Here is a 26,286-nt window from a genome sequence, read left to right on the forward strand (position 1 = left end):
TCAGCAGGTAGAGGGAAAGTGGTGGGTGGAATAGGGCAGAAAATAGGGCAGGGTGGAGTGTTGGCATGGAGTATATATCACCCTGGGATAGTCAACTGACAGTATCTCATCTTTTCCTGAAACTAGAAGGAGAACAAGGAGGAGTCTGTGATGATGTTTTGTCCCTTGTTGTGTTGTTCAGGGCCCATGGATTCAAGATGGAGCCTAGAATGTTTAGTTTTTTGGTTTTGTCTATTTTTGTAACTTAGGTTGGCAAAGGAAGGAAGGCTGGCCAGTTTCATTATGTTCCCAGGAAATTCCATTCTCTCATGTGCCAGCATGAGGCTGTTGTGCTTTAGATGCCTATCTGCCTCTCATTAGATTTGAAAAAGCATACAGAAGCCCCTGCTTTCCACTGGTAGCCTATTAAAATGACAAAAAAATATTACTGTTTCATTTATAACCTTGCTTGCATGTCTGAATCCAGATGCCATTTTTAAAAAGAGAATTAATAATATGAACACCATCACATATAGAATGTTTTCCTGCAATGAACTGCAGAAGAAAAGTTGAGTTGACATTTAAGCTTGTCTAGCATGCTTTGTAAGCAGCTAAAAAAAAGGGACACAATCATTTTGAGGACAGGTTAATACATAGCAAAAAATGTTAAGAGTTTCTCCTACTATTGTAAGCTTTCACTATTTTAAATTATATATTTGTGTAATGCTCTCTAAATCATTTAAAATGGGCCAAATCCAAGTTCACAGAACATTGATGCATGAGTGCCCTCCTCAAGTGAGTTGCCCCAGAAGCCTTAGTGGAACTGACAGCCAGCTTTCTGGCAGGATTAGTTCCTCTCTGATTACAGAGAGGGAAAAGCCATTCTGTCTGCACTCAGCTGAGCAGGTGAGCAGGGAAGGCATTCAAGCTGCTTCCAAAACCCAATCTGGTCACAGAGCTGGCAATGGCAGGTCTCTCTTCAAAGGATTCCAGGCTGGCCTCTCTGCCTGCTGTTGTCTACATGATGAGGGCAGAAAGGGTAGAGAGAGGCTGAGACCAGGCACTGAGTGCTGGGACCTGATCCTATAGCAGGTACACGCCATCTACATGCATTTGAAAGCACAGATGGGTAGCTGAGGTGTGTCCTGCTATCCTTAGGCTGCCTCTTAGCTTGGCAGACAATAAGACAGTCAAACTAATTTGGCCTCAAAATCAGTTTCCAGGTCTGCCCTGCAAGCAGAGACCCAGCAGTGGCACTGACAGGACACATGCTGCTAACAAATGCACAAAGTAAACAAAGAGACAGGATGTAATAAAAGGATATTTTCTCGTAATTTCTTTTAATAACAGTGATTTTAAGCGACCTTTTGGTCTTCTGTAACAAAAGATGAAAAATATTGATGCTGAAGCATAATTTTGAAACCTGACATTAAAATAGTGATTAATAAAACCAAAGATATTACAAGATAAGGAGATTTTGCCTGGCTCTGCTAAGGTTCCAATGTGTGTAGAATCAAAACAAGTAAGGTATGAAATATGAACTCAGTAGGCAAGGACAAAGGAGAAGAAAGCAATTAGGTCAGTTTAAGCAATGGGAAAATGAAGCAATACTTTAACAGGGGAGACATTGGAGGAAAGGGCACTGGTCTGAGACATGGCAATCTGACAAACCAAATCCAAACCTCCCAGGTACCACTGAACATTGTTCACTGGGGGCCATTGGCTTGCTGATCTCTTCTCTCTGAATGTGAGATTTCCCACTTTGTTCTCATTCTGGATGTGATCATCCAGCCCTGAGTATCAAATCTATTTTCCCACCTTCAATACACGAAGGAATTCATGTCCTAAGGGTGATGGCAGCAGCTTTGACAATGGCAACTACATGCTTACCCAACAATTTTTCAATCGTCCACGATTTCTACCAAAACTTGCTCAAACCTCCTGAGACACGGCCTTTTCGGTAAGAAGCAAACAGGTCACAGATTTCAGGTTGCAGTCTCACCCCTGGAACTGTGAGCACTGATTGTCCTGTGGAAAAATCAGGTTAAAGAGAAAGCTGCAAAAGGGTCCTGTTCCTTCACTGTGCTACTTTCTTAATGCTCTCCTGTGACATTAGCTGCAATATAAACTAATTCAAGATACCATTTCTTACAGCTGCATTCCTTCTGATTGTTTTTGGAAAATTATTTCTTTAATCTAGACAGTCTTCTCTAGAAGTCTCATCTGCAGTTTCTTTTCTTTTTTCTTTTTCTTTTTTGGAGCAACCAGCAAAATACTATTTGGTAGAACAGTGGTAGGAAGGCAACCCACTAATCAAAAGGATTCAAATGGATCTGCACACTGCCAAGCTCTCTCCTTCCCACCCAGCAGAGGGGAAAAAAAGAAAAAGAAAAAAGAGATAGAGCGAAGCCACAGAGCTTCTCTCCTTCAGCAATCTCACAAATGCAAAACCTTCCACTCCAGTGACTCCTCATTAACTTACCAAATCTGACAGTCTAATTATCGTAGCTGCTTCACGCTTAGAATAAATAAATACTAAAGTGGGTGTTTAAAGAAATTGAGCAGTGAAATTCAGTCATCTAGACAGTCAATAGAGAGTTTATTTTAAATTTTTATATTCTTATGTATTTATATCATTTTAGGAAAGATAATGAGATAGTTGTCTTTCAGGCTAATTGAGTTCCTATGCTCATGGTTGCTTGCTGTCACAATCTCAAACTTAGCTTTAACTTTTGTGCCTTAGAAATCTGATCACTACCTCCCTATTTACTCTTTTCTGCTGATAACTCGGTGAAGTCACAAGTGCACCTGAGGATGGGAAATGACTGTGTGAGACTTCCAGTCTGGATGTCTTTTCACAGGAAACAAGACAACTAAATCTTTTCAGATTTGCATTTAAGAGCGTTAAAGGGGAAATGGAAGTTAAAGAAACCTCAGCTATAACTTGCAATTAGACAAAACACAGAAAAACATCTGCTAACCTCTGATGCAATAGTGTCTGCCTCCATGAACGGTATTAACAGCACTCCCCCCAAGAGTGGTTTGTCTCCCTGAACAATAAGACCTTTATAGAGATTCTCTGGCCTGAGATCAATGGGAGTCAGCGCATTTGATCCATGTCTGTAGGACTTTGTTTCCACAAGTCATGTGGGCCAAACTTTGCGCCAGTTGCTTTTGCAAGAGCAGGAGCTGGGGAGTGAGCAAAGGAAATTTTCCTTTTCCCATCTTCCCCTTTGCCCCGTGCTCCTAAACAGTACCCAGCACAATGCCTGCCCCAGGACAGCGTGCAGGGAAAATCTCCAACAGGGCAACATGTCCAGGGCCCTGTGCACTTGGCAAGCATCTGCTGTGATGTTGCAACAGCTCTTTCCTAGGGTGGTGGCTTAATGACACAATACAAAACTTTCATGTCCTGTCAGTATGAAGGCAAGTACATCTTCCACCACTGTGGGGATCACACCAGGTGAAGGGGGGTGGTTTCCTGAGTTAAATGAAGATTTGTTTTATCACCTCACAGATAAGAATGCTTCTGGCTTAGGAGGGGCAGCTGATTTCCTGCTCATCACCAGCTTTGGTTTATTCCTGTATTAAGACACATTATAAACCAGACTCATACACTCTGTAGGTGTCTGTATCTGACTTACAGTGAAAGATATCTGTTTGCTGTGTACAGAGGTCACAAAGCAGAGTGGTAAAAAAATCAAGTGACTGTATGAACCTTTTTGCTATGTAGGAGAACCTAGGGAAACCAGCCAACCCAAATAAGGGATGATGAAAGCCAGCTCTTCTTTATATGTCCCCTGTGATAACACTTACCAGTGCTGGCTAATCCCAACAGTAATGGGATTTTTGGTAGGCAATGGCTTGCAGCTTTAACCTTCTCATTGCCCACACTTACTTGCTTTGTCTTAGTTTAGATGCAACAGACATTAAAATGACTGTCAACATCAAGCCTCCCTCCTCCTCCTCCTTGTCTCTGAAAGGCTGAATAGTGCGCTGCTTCAGGAGAAACAGCCTGCGTCTTCATCACCTGGTGCACTGATTTTGTGTTGCTGGGGGAGATAACAATTAGAGACCAATTGTACTCAAAAAGAGCAAGCACCTCTTAGTCAAAGCTGAGATCCTATCCATGCAACACACAATCCTCCTCATGGAGCATGTACTGGAATTTACTAACTGCTGTGCCGAGGGCACGGCCAGGTTGAACGTCTCCTACACTGAGAGAAAGGTCTCTCCCGAGACTAGACATTGGTCTGGTGGGGAAAGGATCTGAGCTGCCAGCTCAGGCCTCCCTGGCCCCTGTGCCTGTGTGGTTTGGCTAGAGCCCTTCTTGAAGTGTGTTTTCTTGGGAGTACACTGTTGATAACCCCAAATCCCACTGCTTACCTTCCCTTCTTGCAAGCCTGCTCTAAAGCATTGGAGGGAAAAAGAGAGGGAAAATAAACCAAATCTATAACTAAGAATAATAAGCTGCAATTGTTACTATGTCTGACCTGTCTGACAACAGAGTGAGATACCTCCTCAGAAGGCCCTTTTGCACTTCAGGACTGACACTGAGTTGAGAGCGCAGCTCATGCTTTCTTGATTCAAGGATCTCATCTTTCTTCCAGGAGGGATTAATTGGACAGAAAACATTCTGCTTTAGCAGGTGGCAAAGGGTTAGAATGAAGTTTTATCAGAGCTGCTGCAGTGCAGGGCTGCACTGCACAAAGATAATTGTCTCAAGATTGGCTCTGGCCAGAAAAAGGACAGCAAATGCTCCGGTTTTACAAAAGATCATCACTGCCACCCCTCAGGCTACTAGCCTAAAGGAAAGGAAGTTGAAGAAACCCCTGCACCTCTCTCTGGTTTTATATCCAGAGGTGCTGGTGGCACATGTAAAATTAAGGCCACCAAGATGATGAGTGAAGTTTGAACCCGGGCCTCAGGAATCCCCTCCTAGAGCTACAGGCACAGGAATGAGCAGCTGGAGGAGAGGCTCATCTGTGGGCCAGCCCCACTCAGAGGACAGAGAACCTTCTTCCTCCCTTTGAGCACAGGCTACTCTTTTTCCCAGCACTTTGCACTCAGATGAGCATAGCAACAGCAACCTGTGCATTCTGTAGGAGCTGCTCTCGAGGAAGCAAAGAGCCCTGTGCTCCCTCTCTCCCTTCCCAGGGGCAGCAGCCAGCCTCTAACCATTAACATTCCCCCTAGGAATCAGAAACATGCTATTTGGAGGGGTACTTAACTTCGAAACAGTGATTTCTCCAATTATTTTTCCAGGAACTGACCTTTGAAAAACATCCTCTAGCTTCCAGCTTGTCATAACAACTTATAAAAAGGACAGTTATGGATACAATTATTTCATAAAAACAGAGACTAATTTCTTATCAGAACCTTTTTTTTTTTCAAACATTGTTTCCCTCTTACTCTCTTACACACCTTAGGATTAACCCCCTCTTCTTTCACCTTTCATCTCCAGATCACATTCTGCCCTTCTGCTTTAACTTTCCCTTTCAGAGGATGGCAACTAATAGCCAGCATCCTCCAGAACAAAGTGGGAACAGAATATATTTGAAATCTGCACTGTTATCATAGCAACAAGAATTTTAAAATGATACAGTTAAATTCCAAAAGATTGTTATGCCAAAGCGACACAAGAGAGCAAATGTCTTAAACAATTATGGCAATAGGAATGGCTACATGGGGAATTATTCAGAATAGCCTAAATTTTACAGGCTTAATGAGTCACTCATGAATATGGTCTTGCATGATCGTACTGTACTTGTTTCAGCCCTGTGCACTTTGATTCTGCTCTCAACACTTCGGTTGCTATGATAACGCCATGCAGTTTCCTGTCCACACGATACTTCTTGCTGCAATATGGGGATAATAAATATGGGATGGTGCCTAAACCCAGGTGAAAGGAATCTGTCCCCTCACTGGTAGCATATAGGAGAGATTGACACATGATGCCAATCTGTTTTCTCACTCCTTCTATTTCTCCTCACTCTCTCCATTTCTCCACACTGTCTGTCTCTGTACCTGTTTTTCTCTCTCTCTCTCTCTCTCTCAGCACTGACACTTTCATCTTCTCCCTTGGGGATTGGAGATGTCACTGCGGGAAGTGCTTGTCCGCCTCTCTGGCAGCAGCAGAGCCCTGTGGCTTTGACAAACCTCATTTAATTGGGAGGAAGCCAGGAGGGTTTGAAAGAACTGAAACATCCACGAAACTCCTTTTATCAGGCATAATTTAAACTCTGCATGGAAAAAACCCTATATGTATAAAGAAAAGTCAACTTCCCTCCTGCTGTGCGTGCTCCCCTCCTCCCCCCCCGGCACAGGCAGGCTCCTGCGAGATTCCATCTTTTCATTTTTCTAAAAGTGTCAAAGTAGATTTGTGCTCTGTGGCTGGGTGAACAGAAAAGGAATGCAGATGTCTCTCACTCAAGCACATACACACACAGAGCACCTTCTGAAGGGCAGCAGTTTGGGGGATTGGGAGAGATGCTAGCTGGCTGCTTCTCCACTTGGGATGTGTCGCAGGAGCCAGAAATTTGGTTTTCCAATAGCTTGACAACACAGTCCATGAAGGCTTTTTCTTAATTGCCCCTATCTTAAAAAACACCACCAAACTAACTAGGGTACAGGGTGCCCAGGAGGCAACAGGGAATGCAAGGTCCCTTTGGCCTGCAGTGCAACAGGAGGGAGCTTTCCCTACTGAGGAGCAGAACTCAGCTGCTTGGAGACCCTGTATTTTTTGTCAGCTCAGGCCAGGAGAGGCACAACTGTGTGTGCAGCTGTGTGCTTTAGAGAAGGGAGCAAGGTAAAACTGAGGGAGAACTGGTGTGACAGGGTACAAGGAACAGCTGTCTCAACATCAAAAGGGAGTGGGAGGAGCAGTCCGAGGGAATTGGGGCTAGCACACCATGCTGAGCAGATGGGAATTGAGGACATCAGGAGGGACCAGTGGGTGAGTTGCACTGAGCACACAGTGTGAGCTGGGGAAATGCCCAGGCCCTTGGGGTTACAGAATGGGGGAGAGATGACCTGTCAAAGCATATACACTTCTGCTTTGCAGAGGGCCATGGTAGCAGCCCATCAAGGTCCCCTTCTAGTATTAACACAGTGGTCAAGTAGAAGAAAACAGAAAAACAAGTTGTCAAATTTGGCACAGGATGTAAACTTTGCAGCTTATAGGAGTGAGGACGGAGTGCAGGCAGAAAAGAGAGACATCCGGGTGAATGGCAGAGACTTTCAAAATAGAGAGGAAAGCCACAGTAAATAGCATGTGCAGCAGCTCTTTCTTGGTGAGATGAAATTGAGAGTTAACTTACCAGCAGGAACCTGATAGAGCTGAGGAGGCAGAGGGCTGAAGAAGCTATGAAGAAGCGCATCTTGTGCAGAGATTCGGCCTCGAGGGAAGGCTGTGAGCATCCTGGAGGCCAAATTCTCTGCTGCTGGCACCCTGCTCATCCTAGGAAAACAGAAGCAAAAATAGCACAGGAGATGAGGATGAGCCAGAAAGCTGGAACCAGAACATGACCCAGCCCTTATCAGCTTGAGGCAAAGATAGTGGAGGGACACAGGAGAGCTGGATAAACCCACCCCAGCTATATAGCTTTGCAGGACATTTGCTTTTCCATCTGAGTTTGACTACATTGGGGTATATGCATCCAGGATTTCAGCTCAAACTCATGTTTACAGACAAATTTTGAAAACCAATTTCTGGTTTTTAAAAAGATGGTTGTAAGTGAAAGGGGAAATGATGCTGAGGAGATTATATTTTACATGTTGTAACTGTAATATCAGAGTTTGTTGGTACCAGTTTACAGTGACAATCCAAATGTAAAAAATAATGTGACTGGCCCAATGAGAAGACTAGAGGTCAAACCCAACAAACCTAAAGAAAATACCATTTCCTCTTCTCCTACCCCAGTACCAGTAGTGCAGCTGGTTGTAAAATGTGTTGGGGATTCACAGAGAAGAATCTGTTTCTCAGGATGAGGGCTTAAAATAAATGTAATACACATATGCTCCATGCCCAGCAAATACCAATGCCAAGTGGCTGCTCCCTAGAGGAGCACACAGCTGGGGACAAGGAAGTGGAAGAGCAAAAACAAACCAACAAGGAAACAAATAAAAATAGTCATTTAGTTTTACAGCTTTTACTTTGTTTGTTTGTTCTGATCACATTTCAGCTTCAGAGCACGGCCTGTTGTGCTTCCTCCCTTGGCCCCCAGTGGTGCTTCCCCTCCAAGTGACATCAGGGGCTGGGATCCCCCTGCTCCTGCTCTCCCCCTCCCTGTACAGGACATTTGACATGCTGACATTTTTGTTTTGAGGAGATAAAATGTCCAATATAAAAGAAGAGGAAAAAACACCAAGACAGACGGAGAGAAAGAGACCCTCAGAAACAAATTTGTAGAAGGTATCAGGCCTCACTGTGGTAGATAATTTCTGAATTTTCACCTCTAGAAAAACAGCTCAAGCCCTGGCTTTCCTGGGGACCAGGTATGGGACAGGGAGCCAAAGCATCCTGTCTGAGGCCTCTAGCTAGAGCTGCGTGACAGGCTGCCCTTGCCATGGCACTGTCTTACTGGAGACCTTCTGCCCCCGGTCTCTGCTGCTGCAGGTTCCCACACTGGGCAGCAACACAGTTCTGTGCCTCCCACCCTGGCTCAGGCTTCCTGGCGGTGGCCAAGCTCTGTGGAGAGCTCCCTTTTGATTTCTTAATTGTCCATGGAGAGTCATGGCTGAGCGGTCTGTATGAAGCAGCTCTTTCCTTCTCCCAAGCTGAGCATTCCAAGGCAGTGATTTGGCCATGGCAGCACCAGGACTCTAAGGCAGAGCTGGAGCTGGCCCACATTCAGCCCGGAGCTCTGCCATGGAGGTGCTAGGCCAGTTCCTTGGTTTGACCTGTAATGGGGTCTGTCAAAGGATTATGGCCAAAAAGCAGAAGTGCAATATAGCACAGTCACAAGGAATATACTTATTTCTTTGTTCTGGCTGTGAGAGGATTTGTTCTGTTCCAGGACCTGCATTATAAGGGTTTGGGACATATTGAGCTTTCTGTGTTTCTCAAGCTGTGTGTGACAATGGCTGGCATTTCAGTAACCTGTGCTTTGTTGAGAACTTTAGCATGTTTGTTCAGCCATTTAGAACAGCATCTGGGAAATCCTGCTCTGAAGAGCACTTCCCTCCTAGCAGGGCTGGATCCCAAGCAATCAGCTGAACAGATAATAAACAGCAATGAAAAATGTGGTTATGTCCTCAAAGGATTATTGGCATCTTCATGTACACAATCTTGAGGACAAATCCTGTCTTGTCTTTTTCTACATATCCATAAAACCTGCTGTGTGCCTCAAAATCAATTTAGGGGGATTTGATTTGAATTACTCCCTCAGCTAGGTTAGGACACTTTGTCTGATTATAAATTTCTTTCACTGATACATATATAAATTCTCTCTCTGTGTGTGTGTGTGTGTGTGTGTGTGTCTATATGTGCCTGAAAAAATATTCCCTTCCCTTAGCACACTAGGGAGTGATTCAGCAGTGCTGGTGTGTCTGGTCAAGCTGCGTGTGTAACCATGGCCTTCATCTCATAGCTTTGGCCACTAAGAATGCGATTTTCCCCCTCCTAGCTAATCACAAGATTATTTCATTGTCTCATGAAAATGCTGTCCTAGCATGTCTTCCTTACTGCTGTTGAGCAACATTCCTACAGTGAGTTTTCAAAAATGAAAATTGGGACAGTGTGAAGTCTGTCCTCAGTCTGGGCAAGAGAGCCTGGGAAAGTACAACCTTCTCAATGGAACTGTGCCCCACAGAAAGCTGCACACAAAGTCATTGAATCACTGCTTATCTCAGAATAATCACTGCTCCTCTGAGAATAATAAACCCACTATGTGTCTACCTTTGCTGCGATCTCTCAAAATCAGTTGCTTAACTGATGTTAGATCTGCTTGTTACTACAGAGCCACCCTGCTCTTCCCGAGCTTGCCAAAAGAGCTCATTTCAAGTTAAATGATTGCATAAAGAAACAAATAAACCCAGAGGCAATTTTGACATTGCTGTTATAGGTAGCTTACCTGTCACAGATGACTCGGAGTCTCTGAGGTCTCCTGGAAGCAACCAGTTCTAGAAAGTGTAATATGCAATCACAAGATTAAATGAGAATCAAGCCAAAACCCATTCTCTGAGCCCCTACAAAAAATTGTGCTCAAAATTTCAAAGGGCCCTATAGAATCTATCATCTTATCATTTATAAATATACATTATTCCTATAGGACTTGAGTACCTGCATTGATCTTAATAAGGCTGTTCCAGTTCTGTAACCCTTTCATATATCTGTGAGTATAGGCCTTGGACCTCCTCCTGTTACAATGTGAGTCTTAGCTTTGACATCAATAAAAGCAGAAGTCCCTAAAGCCTTCATACAAAGGAAGCAAAAAGAAGTTTGCAGGCCTGAATCCCCAGTCAATTGTCTTGACTTTCCAAGGGGCTGCTGAGCTTCACATATTGCCCCCATGGGTACATGGGGCTTTTCTACATGGATGCAGCAGTAAGACTGGGGATGGAGACAAAGCACTTTGATCCCACTCTCCTCTTGCCCACAGCTCTCACTGAGTTTGTTGTTCGTCCAGTTAACCATGCTCACGGAGGCTTTGTACTCACTGATTATTGTGATCTCTATCAGACTGGAACTTAGCAGAGTTTGCAGTTTTATGAAGTCTGTGTTCTTGATATTTTTCAAGGACATATTTCTAAACATTGTGGTAAATATAGAGGAATACATTCCTCAAATGCTTTATTGTAAAGCATGAACTTTCTCAGGCTTAGATACGAATGAACGGCTTAAGCCTGGAAAATTTCCCCGTGGAGCTGATGAACAGAGAGATTTTTTTGCAATCGGAAAGGCTGCAATTTCTACCCACCTACATTTTCCTGACCACTGTTTCTGACAGCAGAGAATGAACAGTGGCACTCCAGTCATGGGAAGGAGAGCAGGGAGGGTGGTGTCCCCCTCTCTTCCAGCTCAGCCTGGACAAGAATTGCCCACAGCAGGAAGACCAGCAGGAGGCAAGCACCACTGGTCTGTTGCCAGCAGACTCACAGCTCGGCTGGGGTGAATGCTGCACCCTTCACGAGCATCTGCCCTCCCTGCCTGCCTGGAAGCACCAGGCACTTCTTCAGGGACAGGAGCTGCCTGCTGCAGTCCAAGTGGGAGTCCCCTCTGCTTCTGCCTGCGCAGCCATTTCCAGAGTGCCAGACCCAGCCTCTGACTTGATGCACAGACAAACTTGAAAAAGTGCAAATGACTGAACTTCCAGCCCTTGACCTTTCCAGCAGCAATCTTGCACCATTAAACCAGGCAAGCAGGTTGTTAAACCTCTCACAGGGTAAGTAACAGTTCAGAATTGAATTGTTCTCCTACACCCAAATACTAAGGTAATTTCTAGAGCATTAATGGGAACATAACTTGGGATTCATGGCTGTTTATGTGCCAGAGCACTGGAATATTACCAATACATAGAAGTTATATATTAGCATCTTGAATACTCCCTTCCCAAATAAGTCACCAAGTCTGGCAGAACACTCCTCTTGGATCACTAGTAACATTTTCACTGATTATCTTTCCTTTTTTTTTGCCCCCATGACTGTAACAAAAGTGTAGAAATAAATTACCAATGTGAAGATTCCTGACAGAATAGAAGAAAAACAATTTTAAAAACGGTTTGGAAAGGCAAAAATTTTTTCTGTATGAGGTAGAAATTTTTGTCTCTTCACAGAGCTGGCCAAAAACTTTCAGATGTGGTAACTTTCTGTCAGAAAAATTTGATTTGTGAGATGAAAAAATTTTATGACAATGTATCAATTTCATTAAATATTAGTAAAAATGCCAAGATTACTTAAGTACTGTACTGAAATCTTTCAACATTAATATTCTTTAATGAGTTTAACACAGAATTTTAAAAAATTCATGGGTTTTTTTGGTGCATGTTGAGTTGGTAACAGCAGGTCAAAACATTGCAATGATATCTTAGTGAAATGTCACTTTTTTTTTGCAGAGTGTATTTTCAGGATTAACATTCCAAAAGAGGAAATACGTTTTTCTTTACATTAGAAACAGAAATATCAGCTTGCTTACTGGGAATTGGGAAGAATACCTGAATTATAGAGTTTGCTGTCTTGAGCAAGCCTCTTGACTTAAATTTATCTTTTATGTAACCTGGAGATTAATAATTATCTGCAAGGGGTAGTGTAAGAGTCAGTGAGCCAGCTACTCCTGTCCCTGTCCAAACACATCTCTCCGTGAAGAATTCAGCTTGAGTGAGGACTGCCAAATTTGCCACTTTGAGTATACGGGGCTTTGATTATAAATGGAAGATATGGGTAAGAAAACAGTGTGTCTCTGCTCAAGGATTTAATGCAGTTAACTAATGCACTTTAAATCAGTTCAGATTAATCTCCCGACTGACCCCATACAGACAAATCCTTAGAGAATGCCGAGGCCCCGTTGTGTTGAGCAGGGTAAAAACAAAGCAGTAAATATTTTCCCTACTGTAAGATTAAGAGCAATCTAAAATTGTAAACAGCTACTCCGTAAAGGTAAGAGATAAGGAATATTTAGATCATTCAAAAAAGTAGATGAACTACTGATGTAATAATCTCACAATGATAATGTAGACATAAAATGATGGGATTGTGCAGGGCTGATTGGCTTTTTTAACAGTATGAGCGGATCTGAAAGGTAGCACGTAGGTTTATTATTTTCTATCCTTATGCACGGTAGTGTGCGCTAATGAGGAAATACCTTCCTATTTGAAAACCCAGGTGGAAGTGGCTAATGAACTGATAATGAGGCAAGCAAGCCAAAGGACAAAAGTTAAACTTTCCTAATTGATGAAGAGAGAGGAAAAAAGATGCCAAGTACTGCTGGATGAAGGCAGTGGGGTTGCAGGCTCACAGAGAAAATTTCTCTCATTAGTGAAATCTCTGTGGCTTCAGGACAGGAGCAGAGCTCTGTCTGTGTGGCAGACTGGAAACTGCAGGCTGTGCCCATTGCCACACAGATGGGAAGCTTCCCTACACCCTGGCTAGCATACATTGTACATTAGTTACAGTGCTGCTCTTCCCTTTGAGATCAAAGCCACGTGCAGTTTATTATGACAATAAAAATTTTATCGTTTTCGAATTCAGTTTTCAGCCATCCCAAGTGTTAAATGAAACATCAACATAAAAAGTGAGATTACAAAAAAACCCCAAAGCACTCGGAATGCAGACTTCATCTGCATTTTCACAAATGTCATGGGAAGTTTGCATTTCAGGGCGTGCTGCTTGTTGCCTCCATCTGCTGGTGACATTTTGGAAACGCAAGAGATACTGAAAACACGTACCTGGGAGCAGAAGTTGACTCTGGAAAGCCTCTAAATCTCATTCAGCATACCAAAGCCGGCAGATACGTGAAAAACTAGGCTTTATTTGAAAGTCACTGCTGCATCTGAAAAGGCCTCGTGTGAAACCTGCATCTGCTCTGTGAAGTGATATTACCTGGCACAGGTAAATTCATCATTCAGCCTGTGCAATAAATCGAGGAGTAAAGCTCACTCTCACTTCATCATGTTATAGATTAATATGCACTTCTCCCCACTCTTTGGAATCCAAATTTCAGAAAAATGAAATAAAAACTAACTTGGTACTTTGGGCACTCCAGTATTCCCAGTTTGGCAAAAGCACTAGCTTAATGTCATGGGCTGTGATTCCTAATCCTTTCCTGCCCTTGACCCCTGCTGTCTAGATTCAAACTTGTAACCATTAATGGGGCTGGATCAAAACACTGGCCTTCTGGTGTCACCAATGGTGTTTAGAGGGGATTTAAACTCACTGCTTTTCAGCACAGTGAAATGAACACAGCAGTAGATTAATGCAAGGATTTGAGCTCACTCAGCATGAGAGCTTTCAAAAATAGTGTTAACAGAGCTGCAACCGCCTCTTTCAGGGGAAGCAAAATGAGGGAACAGAACAAATGAACAAACACAGGGCAAAGCCTTGTCACTATGGGTAGGGCTGGTAAGCCCGGGGAGCCAGGGAGACAGCCAGCGACTGCTGAGATGCATGGCAAGAGCTCTCCCAGTCCTTCATGTTCTCTGGGGAATGGCTCTCCAACCTGCTTGCAGGCCCTGTGACTGCACATAATTCCCTACCCCAAGTGTCTCTCCTGAAGAGAGCAGGTGACATCACCAGCTGTAGGGCTGGCCACAAACAGGTTACTCACCCATCCTTCCCATTCGCCTGGAGTCAGGTTGAGACTTTGGCAAACCGTAGGGAATGGGCATGAGGCTGTTCTTGAACTTTGTGCAAGACACCGGGCATAGGGTAGTCAAAAACGCCTTTGCACATTTAATTCCTTGCCAGCTGCCCACAGAGGAGGCAGAGGAGCTGCTTTTCCTCCAGCTGCCCTGTGTGTGCCTGACTCACAGACCCCACAGCCCATGCTGTATCCTTTCCAGACTGCAGCAGGATGTGCCCACAGCAGTGACAGGAAAACATCTAAAGGTTTCCAGCTTTCATTTCAAAGATTCCTACTAACCCACCTGGCCCAGGAGCCCTTCCAGTAACAGTCTCAGTCTGGGGCTGAGCCTACGCTGCTGAATCCAGTGGGAGTTTTGCCATCAACTTCAATGAGAATAGGATCACACCTCAGCGCTTTGTTTTGCCCGTGTTCATTCCTTGCCGCGGGCAGGAACCTGTTTGTTTGTTTGCTGCCTGTGCTCAGTGTGAACATCAATAGGACTAGCTAAAAGAATTCAAACCATCAGATTTGGGGAAGAGCTCCAAAGTTTGTTTGCTTATCTGAACCAACCCAGGCACCCAGATTCGCACAAATGGTCTGGGAATAACCTCAGGAGAGAAGGTTTTCTCAGGCTGACTCCACAGATTGTATTCGGGTTGAGCATGTCCTGGGGGGGGGGGGGGGGGGGGGGGGGAAACAGCATTTGTGCTTCAGGGAAGAGAGGGGAAGTACCCAGAAGCATATAAATGGCATTTAGCTTTAAACAAAGAGACTAATTTGTCTTCTTACCAGCAGTCTCATCAAGAAGTGAATTGATTTAGTTCATGAGTAGGGCAAATAGTCCAACTTCAGACTAGCCTTCTTCTGTCCAGACTGCTTTGTGTAATCCAGGTGTGAGCCAAGTGCTTGGTTCCATTATGTGGCTGGAACAGCTCGCAGCCCCTTAGGCTCTCAAGAGGGGAAAGGGATATTGCTCGTCCAGCTAACACAGCTATTGCCCCAAACACTGACTTAGCATCTTCCATGTGTTTGCCAGCTCTGTGGATGCTCCAACAGACGTGTCCTCTGAGTCCTGCATTTCTGCCTGGTCCAGCAACAAAAGGCACCAGCATCCCGGTATCACAGCACAACACAGGTCAATTCTGCCCCTCTGGAGTCCACTAGGGAAACTTTCTATCAAGTCTGAAAGCAAGTCAGACTTGAAAACTGCTTATGATGTCTCGACTTCACTGCTGTCCAGGTGCCTGTCCTCTCCTTCCCAGTCCTGCCACTGGCACCCTCCAGAGCAGCAGAGGACAGCACTGCTACTCAGACAAAACAGAGCTGAGGGAATCACTACTCAGAGCAGGTCTAGGCACTCCCATTCTTTGTTGTCTGTGCAAGTTTCTTTGCTAACATAGCCTTAATGCTTGCATTTCTAGGTTGTGCCTCTACATAGCACCAGGATAGCTAACCATCATCACTCAGAGTTTGAGGCTTTGTATTAGCAGATGACCGGCATAAAAAAACTTCTTCGTGATTAGTTCCTCCCACACATGAGCGTTTGTCTATCTCCCAGACTACTCTTCTCAACTTGTAGACTATCCAGCCAGGCCTTCCACAACTTAGAGAAGAAAATGCTTCCTCCAGCTGTCTGCTCTGTGCTTGCTTGCTATCCAAATTAAACTTGCTGTGGACAGCGACACATTCCCATTTCACGCTGGTTTGATTAATGTGTCTCAGCTAATTGTGTGAAAGATTCCAGTCCTTTCGACTGTGAGACCAGGTTATTGTTCAGCCAATCTCAGCTACCATGTGAAAATGGGGGCTGTTTAGTGTTCATGCACCAGAATCAAAGGAGGGGCATCTTGGACTGGGTCACAGAGCAACACCCACTTCTTTGAAAAGATGTTACTATGCTCTACTAAACCTGTAAACCTCTTGCTCAAAGCACGTCTTCTCCCTCCTCCTCTCCCCCCTGTTCTTTTTTTCCCCTGTCCAGATAGACAGGCTCCCCCCACCACTCTCCTATGGTATAAGTGAGAGAGAATGGCTAGGTTGTGGATGGCTGAATTTCACATTCTAGGGTTTTTAATATTTCACTTTAATATTTCTCTTACAGAATGATCCTGCTGAGAGGCTGAGAATCAGTACTCATCATTTTCCCCTCACTGACACTTGAATATATTTTCCCAGGAGAAAACATTAAACAAAAAGAGAAAGAGAGAAAGGGAGAGAGAGAGAGGGAGAGGGAGAGTGACTGAGCTAGCTTTTCAAAGCATACTTCTCAACCTGCCCACATCAAAATAAGAGACAACTGGCCCTTTGAAGTTCAGGACACAGACTTCTCTACCAGCTCATGTGGAAATAAAAGAATCCAGCTTTGTAAATCACACAGATTTCTCACCTTGCCGACATCAAAATCAGGGACAGTGACCTTTAAAGCTAAGGTTTAAAGGTCCCCAAACCAATCTCCATAAAAATAAGGAACGTTCAGATAAACTGCATCTCCAGGTGCTTGTCAGCTTTTCCAGTCTAAACCAGGAGACACTGGTCCTTTGCTCCACTCCCCTGAGTCGAGACTAAATATACTGTGAGACATTGAGCAATGAAGTCTTCCTTTAGACTTACACATGCCAGCACTCAGTGAGGCAACTTTGGCACACACATATACCTCTGTTTGTAAACTAAGCCAATCCCAGTCCTGTTGTAGGTCCTACACCACTGCCAATAAGTAGCTCAAGGGATTTTGTAACACCAAAGCACAGAATTTTTCATAATAAGAATTACTGACCCAACAATGGAGTTGCTAGTGGCTCAGAGAAAAAGCAGACCTTCTCATGAGTTAAATCCTACCTGGGTTATAGTTGGGGAGCTTGGAAAGCCCTGGCCAGGTGTCTTCAGTTGGGACCCCCAATACCTGCAAAAGAAGAGAGAAGGACAATGACCTCTTTCTGCCCATTCTTTGCCTTGTTGTGGAGTTGGAGGAATCACTCTCAGTGGAGAGTGACTGGCCTTCCCTATAAACCAGAATCACACTGTCCTGGCTGGTGCTGGATCTACCATTGTGCATAAAGGACACTGACATTTTAGCACTTGATTCTGTAGCAGAAAGGCTCCTGCTGAGATTGAATGCTGTTGCTGCTGGGAACATCAGTGAAGGCATATGCAGCTTCACTGCCAGGTGCCACTGCTGCCTGTGTTTGCCAGCCCAGGGGTCACACAGTTGAGAGCTTTTCACTGCTGAAGGTGTCCTCCCACACCAGAGCTGCGCTGGGGACTTACTGTGCCTGCTTTCCCCTGGCAGCAGCTGGTATGTTCAGCAGCAGCACCGGCTGTGAGCTCTGAGAGAAACCCTTGCCTTCTGAGGTAAAAAAGTAAAGCTGGCAGACAGGTCTAGTAGCTGGAGCTAGAAAACAGTGCAGAGCCTCGCTCTGAAGGATACAAAGCTTCAGCAATGTCTTTGTCCTTTATTGAGGATTGTGGGCTTCAGCAGTAGCTGCTCACTGAGCAAAGTCTGGGCCAGTAAACCTCCTCCAACTTCATTTTAGTGGCTGAAATGTGTAAGATTGAGCATACCTAGATTTCTGCAGTTGCAGATGTTTAGTGTTCTTATTGTTATTACTCAATGCATGCAAAGTGCCCTGTGCCTATTGATATGGATGATGTGTGCTAAAGCAGTAAAGCCACATATTTAAGAAGAGTTGGCAGCATGTGAAATGGTAGTATAAATCAGTACTGCTAGTTCCAAGCATTCAAAGCTTTCATCCAGACAACACCCAGAATTATCAGGTTTCCTTCAAAAGCAGTGAATTTTTAACATGAAAAGTTTCAGGGTTCTATTCACATTCTCTTCTCCAACACTAGATTTGTCTCACATTAGTTACCCTTTGCATATGAGAGACAACTCCTGTTTCTTAAAATGTGAGCTGAGATATATGACATGGGGAACTTGGCCTACCCAAAATTTGTATTAAGATTGCTGGAAAACAGGCATCAGTGAAAAAATATATTAGAGAAGGAAGAACTACAAAGCCAGCTTGTGTCAGTTGTAAAGCATCAGGTAATTGATTGTTTTTCTCACTTGCAGCTAGGAAACAGCTGTGACAATTGCAGCTGCCTGGAGAAGACAGCCACAAGCAGGGTGTGCATCTCATCACTGGCACACGTTAGTGTGGTGTCCAATTGCTGTGGCCCATGGTTCCAAACTGTTCATGGACTCAGTCTGCCACAGCAAAGACTAAAGGGGAGGATGCTTGTCTCTGCTCACTTGTACAATCAGCCTTGGAAGCTTGAAAGCTCCCCAGAGAGAAGGTGTCTTGCAGTGTTCAGCCAGCTGGGGACATTGGAAGTTGGCTTGCACCAAGGGTAATTTGACAGCCCTGGGTGAGGATGCCTTTTTGACTGGTGTGTGTATCATGTGACTAGGGCAAGTCTGCCCAAAGCAAACTCTGTAAGCACAAGAGAGTTGGAATTTGAACTTGAATGCAGAATTTGCTCTCTTTTTGCTATCCTGTCAGCTTTCCAGGAAGCTCTGCTCAGCGGGCCCTCATTCTTCAAGGTTTCTTGTGAGTTGTCAAACATCAGTTCTACAGGCATCAGAGGAAACTGGGTAAGTTCAGGGCATAGTAAAATCATAGTTGCCAAGGTCAGCTCAGCATTCTGCTTCTTTTGGTGAAGAATTTAAACAAATAATTATTTGCGTGTGCTTATACTTTTCTACATAAGGATTATAGCAAATATTACATTTTACTGCATTGAGGAGTAAAAGCGTTCAGAGCACCAATCACTGAATGCTGTATGAATGTATATTTGCATTTTCTGACCCTTTTCATTACAAAAGCTACTTTTCCAACCTGTAAACTTGCATCTCTTTTTGTTTTCCCATGGAAAACAAATGGGGCAAGTGATCTCTTCTCTTCTCTTCTCTTCTCTTCTCTTCTCTTCTCTTCTCTTCTCTTCTCTTCTCTTCTCTTCTCTTCTCTTTTCTCTTCTTTTTTTTTCCCCACCCTGGACCTTTAGTGAGATTCCTTGCCAAATCAGACAATGTGTTACAATTATTTATTTGAAATTAATTATACTCTGACAAGTGTTTTACCTGTTGTGTATCCATCCTAAACCTAGATGTTAACTTTCTGGTCCCAGTCATTAGAAAAAACAAAGCAACTTCTCTATACATCACTCTATAGTGAAAGGTCTTGGTGCAGGTCAGTTCAGCCCACTTGGGAAGACACAGTTTCAGCCAGAAACACTTTTACAGTGCTTGTATTTCAGCAAGTGCTTTAAGATGGTGTCAATAATTGTTCTTTCTCTCTACCCTCTAACTGCTTGCTTCTCCTGTGATGACTTAGCTGAAGGAATCAACCTAGCTGATTTTGCTTAATTGTGTTGGGAAGCCTTATTGTATGTTTTGTGTTGAGGAGCCTTGTAGTCATTCATTAGGCACAACGTTCAGCTCAGAAACAGAAACACCCTGGTGGCATTCTGTAGCCTAATCCAGCCCACATGAAATCCTTCTCAGCACGATGTTAATCAATAAGATGGAGCTTTTGCATGCAAATCCTATGCCAGGCCTCTCAAAATTTGAATCATGGGTCTTGATTTGGTCAGGTTTGCTTGGTCTCCATGCCATGAGCAAACTGGACACACTGGAGTTCTCGTTCACTCATGCCACACTTCATAACCAACACTGCCAGCCTTCCCTTTGCATTTGTCCCCGCTCCTGGGTCATGCCTTCATGAGTACCAGTGCTCATTAGGGCTACTGTTTGTGCAGCCAGAGGATGAGAAGGGCAAAGAAGCTGTTCTCATTTAGAGTAAGCCAGGGAGAAAACAAAATTGCAGGGTCCTAGCCCCACATGTGACAGGTGACACAGTACCAGCAATGAGCAGCCAGGGATAGAGATGCGAGATGGAGACTGCTTTAGGTGGCACTTGCCTCTAGAACAGTTTTTGGTAAAATGACAGCCAGTCAGCCCTGATGATTCAACAGGACAAACACATTTCACACAATGGGGATTTTCCAACCGTGTATCTATATGGTGTGTGAACCAACAGTCCCACACGGAGATGAGTATGCTGGTGATAGAGACTCATGCACACAAATGCAGATGGTCTCTCTACCAGTGCAGGGTGCCTCTACTAGTAGTACATGAAAGGAACTGAGTGTTAGAAAACAGTAGGGATCCCCATTCTGAACCTCACACTCAGCAAAATATCTCATGCTAGACATCGAAAGCTTCTAAGGAGCTTTGAAATCTTGGTCTAACACAGCCTCATTCCAGGCTGTATAATATCATAAACCCTCCTGTGAAAAGCACTAATTATTTCATAGCTCTTTAAACTTCCTCATGATTTTTAAATAAGGGTTTTTTTTGCCTTCTGTGGCACAAATCCTGTTAATCATGGTATTAGTTATAATACCAGAGAAATTATGATAGTGCTATAACCCTCTAATGCAAAACCACAGGAAATGTATCCAGAGATTTCAGAGACATAGGTGTAAGGATAGCCTTCATTCACACTGAGAAACTGGACCCTGCCCTGGCTTTGAACCTTGTTAATTGGCCAAGTATGGATTTCTTCCCCCGCAATAATTCTTTCCCCCCCCCCACTCTCTATGAAAGAGAAATTCAGCATTTTTTTAAATGGACTGAACTCAAGTCTAAGAACTGGATGCTCTTACCTGACTTTTTATCACATTCCTACTCACAAGCAGAGAGGAAAACCCTACCAAGCAAGAGTGTTTCTGCATGAAGTGGTTAAGCTGGAAAAATGTGACTTATGCAGTCTCATGGCTATGAAGTAATTTCTGATTATTTCAATGAATTTTATTTTTTCTGTACTTTCTCCTTTGAAAACCCATGTTTTCAGAAACACTCTATGCATAAGAGTAAATCCTTGGGAGGAAATGTGAACCGGCAGACACAGAATCACAGAATCTGCTGAGCTGGAAGTGACCCAAAAGGATCATTGAGTCCAATTCCTGGCCCTGCACAGGACACCTTAAGAATTCCATCGTGTGCCTGACAGTCTTGTCCAAAAGCTTCTTGAGCTCTGGCAGTCTTGGCTGTGGCCACTTCCCTGGGGAGCCTGTTCCAGTGCACAGCCACCCTCTGGGTGAAGAACCTTTTTGTAATATCCAACCTAAACCTCCCCTGACATAACTTCAGGCCATTCCCTCTAGTCCTGTCGCTGGTCACTACAGAGCAGAGATCAGTGCCTGCCCCTCCTCTTCCCCTCACAGGGAAGTTGTGACTGCAGTGAGGTCTCCCTCAGACTCCTCTTCTCCAGGCTGAGCAGACCGGGTGATACCTACAGCAAGACCTAAGATGAATGCATAGGTTGACCTATGGCAGGTACTGACCTGGGCAGTAACAGGGTCAGCACGAGTGGTCAGGAGCGCACAGAACCTGTCAGTGCTGCTGACTACCTCAGCTCTGCCACCTGCTCTAGGAATGTGGCTCTGTGCTGCTGCTTCCCCAGCAGAGAAAACAACTTAAGAAGCTCCCAAATATGTTGCTCTCACTCACTGCTACCTTTATAAAGTCATTTTACACTTTCCATTATGCCAAATCAGTCTCTAGAGCTGCACCATAAACTGGATGATACAAAATGTGCCAAGTTAAAATGCAGAGGGATCTCTGACAAACCTCAGAGTCTTGCCATTTTCAAGGTAGTTCCGGAGCAGCATTAGAGCTCCTTTGTGAGAATGTGGTGTGCTGTATCCTACAGTAAGCAAAGGATTTAAAAAGAAGCAACAGAATTTGCAGTACCTGCACACCTTTTATGCCTTTTTCAATTTGATGTCACTTTAATTGGCTTTAAATTTTTGATGAGATGACAAATACATCAAAAGGAAGTAATTTGATTTACTCCTGTGTCTGTAAGAAAGTTGCCAAATATAAAATGGGTTACAAAGTCTGCTATGAACTCGGTAGATTAGACCAAATTATTTCTGCTATTCACAGGACCTATGCTTAGGACTTCAAAATTAAGTAGGCTGGAGCAGTGGATTCTTTTTCTCTTCCATTTCAGAGTGTATTTTACTCACCGCCCAGATCTTCTCCAGTTGCTCATGAGTACCAGAAGTTGATGCAAATATTGGCTGACCCTGGATCATTTCCACGAATATACAGCCTGCACTCCTGCAAGAAACCCAAGGTATTAACTCATTCACATAAATGATATATGTAATATGATTGTTAGGATGGGTGGGGAGAGAGGCAGAGATAATTGTTGGAATGGAAATTTAGAAATTCTGATTTGTAAATGCAGAAATCTTGATACAAGCGCAAAAGTGAAACAGGACAGGAGCAGACCAAAGATAAGTTACATTCACATGCTTCCAGGATTTCAAAACCCAAGGGGGTCAAGGCTCCATACGTGTCTGTTCCCATCTCCTTTTTCTCATCAGCACCACCCACTAAAAAAAAATTCACCATGAAGACAAGACAGGTTATATCCTTGAAAAAGAAGCCCACTAAGCACTATCTTTTTTTTCCAGTATCAAAAAAATTGTTTCAGGTCTCTGTCCATTAATCCTGTTACAAACTATGTGAAAAAAGGATCCTAGCACAAGCCTGTGGATGGACTTCCCATGAGAAAAGGGTACAAAATTGGAGTACTTACAGTAGGAAAGATAAACAGGGAGGTACTAAACACTTCATGGGCTTGAAGGATATATTAGATGCAGAAAGAACCAGAGGCACTAACTATTATAGCCATTTTCCTTCAGAAGCAATTAACTCTTCACTGGAAAGCTGAAGGCAAGATTTCATAGCATAAAAAACTTGGTCATAACAGCAAGTTAAAATATTCTTATTTTTATGTCATTCCCTGCTTTACACTTGAGCCAATACAAACCAGACAGCTTAAAAAAACCCCAACACCTGCCAAATTGCTTCATTTTACTAAGGTGGATTAGTCCTCATGGCATTCATGATGAAATAGTTGTGATCAAGGTAGACTTGCCTATTTGCAACTATTCCCATCTCTTACTATATGGTGTAAAACTCTACTCATTTACTTTCTAATAATTTCCTTCATTTTTTTTCTAGGTTTTCTCTCTTTTCACTAAGCCCCATTGCAACTCTTCAGGTCTCAGTCTCATTCTTCTTTGGTTATATCATATGTGAGTCCTTTAGGCTCAACTCTTGAAAATCTGGCTTTGTCTTATAAGGTCTGAAAGTATTATTTTCACTTGCTTAGCAATAACTGTTAATCTCTTCTGGTCATCTGTACTCCTGTGTTACCCTTTGCACCTTGTTTTTGCAGTACTGAAGTTGCTTTTCCCACCTGGCTGTGGTCAGTTGAAACCCTGGCACGGAGCTCATCTGAGGTGTTTATTCTGGTCATCCTTGCACACCAGGTGGTGGCCAAGCCTGTTTGCAGATCCATATCTAACACTGTTTTCATGAACAGCTCTGCTGCACTTTCCCTTAGCTTCCTGTGCCCTAACCTTGGCAAGTCTTGAGAGATGAGCTTCTTTGCTTGTCTAATATCCTCTTACAGAGTCCAGGCATCACGAAACTTAAATCCACAGCTTGTGCAACATAGAGTTTTCCTGGTGTTTCATAGCATTACCACACGATTAGGCATTACTTTGGAGCCCACAGATAGATTCTAGTGAGCCTAGAGTCATACCAAGACTGTTTTCACAGCTGATGGACATGCCCAAATGGCTCACCCTATTTTGCAACCACAGGGGCTACTGTAATCAGCTGACTGCATTGCACAAGTTCAGCTGTGTATGCTCAAAGCAATTTGGGTACTCCTGATTAGCAGGGGGAAGAGAAACAACTCTCTGTGTTTTTGGAACAAGTGATGCTGATGTTCTACCTCAGTTTGCATTCTGATATCCTAGCTAGAAAGGGCCATTAGACTGGCAAGAGCAGGAACTTGGAAAACTAATAGTAGTCATATTAGCCTTGCAGCAGAGGCCTCAGCTTTCCTTCTGAGAGTTACAGTTACAGCTCTGACAGCATTATGAGGATCCTTCTGATAATGAGGATGATTCAAAAGCACTTATTTTTAAATGTTTCTAAATACTTAGACCTGGGGTTGTTTTGCTTTTCCCCTTTTCCTTCTTTCCCCTCTAATATTAATTTCTCAAGTCTTCTTACCCCTTCCAGTCTGTAAGTTTCTAAGAGGGTCTCAGTCCTATAAAACTGCCTTGGGAAGAGATAGGGCAGAGGAAGGGGTCTATTGGGAAGAGGCCTAGACATGATATTTTAGCAAGTGCCAGATATGCGCACGAATCAAAACAAAGTAGTAGGAGAAGTTACAGGGATATTCAGGGAGCATAAGCAGAGCTGATTCAGACAGTACAGTTCTATCCATCTGCAATCCCTGGGGAAGGTCTGAACACTACAATTTGCCCTCAATCTGCAGTGCTGCATCACACAGTGGAAAGGTTCTCACCAGGATTAAGATTTAAGATATCTCTATGGCATCCCACAGTTCCCTCTCCGTGTTTGGGAGTTTTTGTTGGCACTAGCAGATGGCAATTTTATATTTAACCAGAAATATATCCTTCCTCTTGTTCATCACCAAGCCTGGTCTGTACAGTAGAGCCCTTAGCAAATATTTCCCATTTTGGCATAGTGGGGCACTGTGAACCAGGCTGAGGAGAAGGCTGTAGTGAGCCTGGCAGGTCTATGTTAAATGACTGTATATGAACTCCTATTCTACATGAATCTACCAGGAAAGACCACTGTGATTTTTTTTTCTCTCTCTCTCTCTCTTTTTTTTTTTTTTTTTTAATGGAAGATTATACAAGGAAAGCCTGACTGAAAAGAAGACATCCTAAGGCACTCATGATGTTTGCAGCCATTAATGTGGCTGTATATAAAGCACTTGGTGTTTTTCAAAAAAAAAAGAAAAAAAAAAAGTCCTTCTCATATGCAGTGTAATCTCCCTGAAATCCCTTAATTGAATCTTCTAAAGTCCTGAAGAGATTGTGAGGGAGAAAGAAAGAGAAAAGAGATACAGAGAGATTAAAGCAGCTTTTCTAGTTAGTCCAAGAGCAACCAAGTCTCCTTCTATATCTCTTTCTTCATCTATTCAAGGCCTCATTCACTTCCCATGTGCCTCCCACTGACAGTATTGCTGCTCAAGCACACTATGCATGAATTGTAATAATGTTTTATTTTGTTATAATTGGTTTCTTTAAACCAAGGCTTTGACACCCACTGTCTCATGCCATTACCAAGGGCATTCTGACCTGCCTTCATGTAAATTGCAGCATCCAAAGGACACAGGGTTTTTTTTCCTTTCTTCCCAATAGACAAGTAACATCTGTGTGAATTCACATTATTTCCTAATAGACAAAAATTGAACTTAAATGCAGTGTACATCAAGATAATAAATGACTCTTGTTAGAGGAAGTTACTGAATAGAGCTCACTGAAGTACTCTCTATTCTCTCAGCGTGACATCTTTCTTTAGGGCAAACACTTTGAATGTTGTTATTATAAGGAGGCGTTATAACAAAGGTGCCTATAGTGTGGATGTAGTTCAGTGGGACAGAGAGCACTGTGCTGCTAGAGCTGGGATCTTTGTACACCACTCCTGCATTGCTATTCATTACACCAGAGCAGAGTTATGCAGTGAGGATGTTGGTTTTGCACAGGCAGAAATGACATGCTTTCTGTGCATAGCTGCCTTTGGACAGGGGTCAGCTTTCAGGGGAAAAAACCAACAGGCTTATGCCTGATACAAACCCTCTAATCCACTAGGCAGGCATGTTCTTCAAACTCAGCAGACATTTCTGAGAGACTGTTTGGAGGGAAAAATGACAGGTAGTGGGGGTAGTAGACAGGACTATTTAGACTGGCTTAGCAGCTGGAAGCCATTAGAATTTAGCAAGGTTTTCCTCCTTAGAGAAGTCTTTAAATAATTAAATTAGCAGCAGTCCTAGGGAAGTAAACAATCTAAAAACTTCCGTTTCCCTGACCTACCCTCCAGACTTAGGTCACTGGAGTGTCTGATAAGCTGCAGACCTCTGGAGGGAGATATAGCCTGTGAAGACCTGGGGCTTTGCTGTTTGTAA

At 43.5% G+C, this 26,286-nt stretch overlaps 1 protein-coding gene across 3 annotated transcripts in view; it reads right to left on the reverse strand.

The window, feature by feature from the left end:
• CDK15 (cyclin dependent kinase 15) overlaps nt 1–26,286 on the reverse strand; it is a 39,925-nt gene that overhangs the window by 3,449 nt on the left and 10,190 nt on the right. For all 3 annotated transcript variants that reach the window (XM_038143593.1, XM_038143590.1, XM_038143594.1), the window contains 5 exons: nt 22,289–22,382; nt 17,093–17,156; nt 10,053–10,101; nt 7,299–7,438; nt 1,870–2,007 (listed from right to left, as the gene is read on the reverse strand). In XM_038143593.1, coding sequence (XP_037999521.1) covers nt 1,898–2,007; nt 7,299–7,438; nt 10,053–10,101; nt 17,093–17,156; nt 22,289–22,382 — 457 coding nt within the window. In that variant the 3' untranslated portion in view covers nt 1,870–1,897. The remainder of the gene's footprint in view (nt 1–1,869; nt 2,008–7,298; nt 7,439–10,052; nt 10,102–17,092; nt 17,157–22,288; nt 22,383–26,286) is intronic.

The sequence above is a fragment of the Motacilla alba genome, chromosome 7 (assembly GCF_015832195.1).
Source record: "Motacilla alba alba isolate MOTALB_02 chromosome 7, Motacilla_alba_V1.0_pri, whole genome shotgun sequence".
Classification (NCBI taxonomy): domain Eukaryota; kingdom Metazoa; phylum Chordata; class Aves; order Passeriformes; family Motacillidae; genus Motacilla; species Motacilla alba.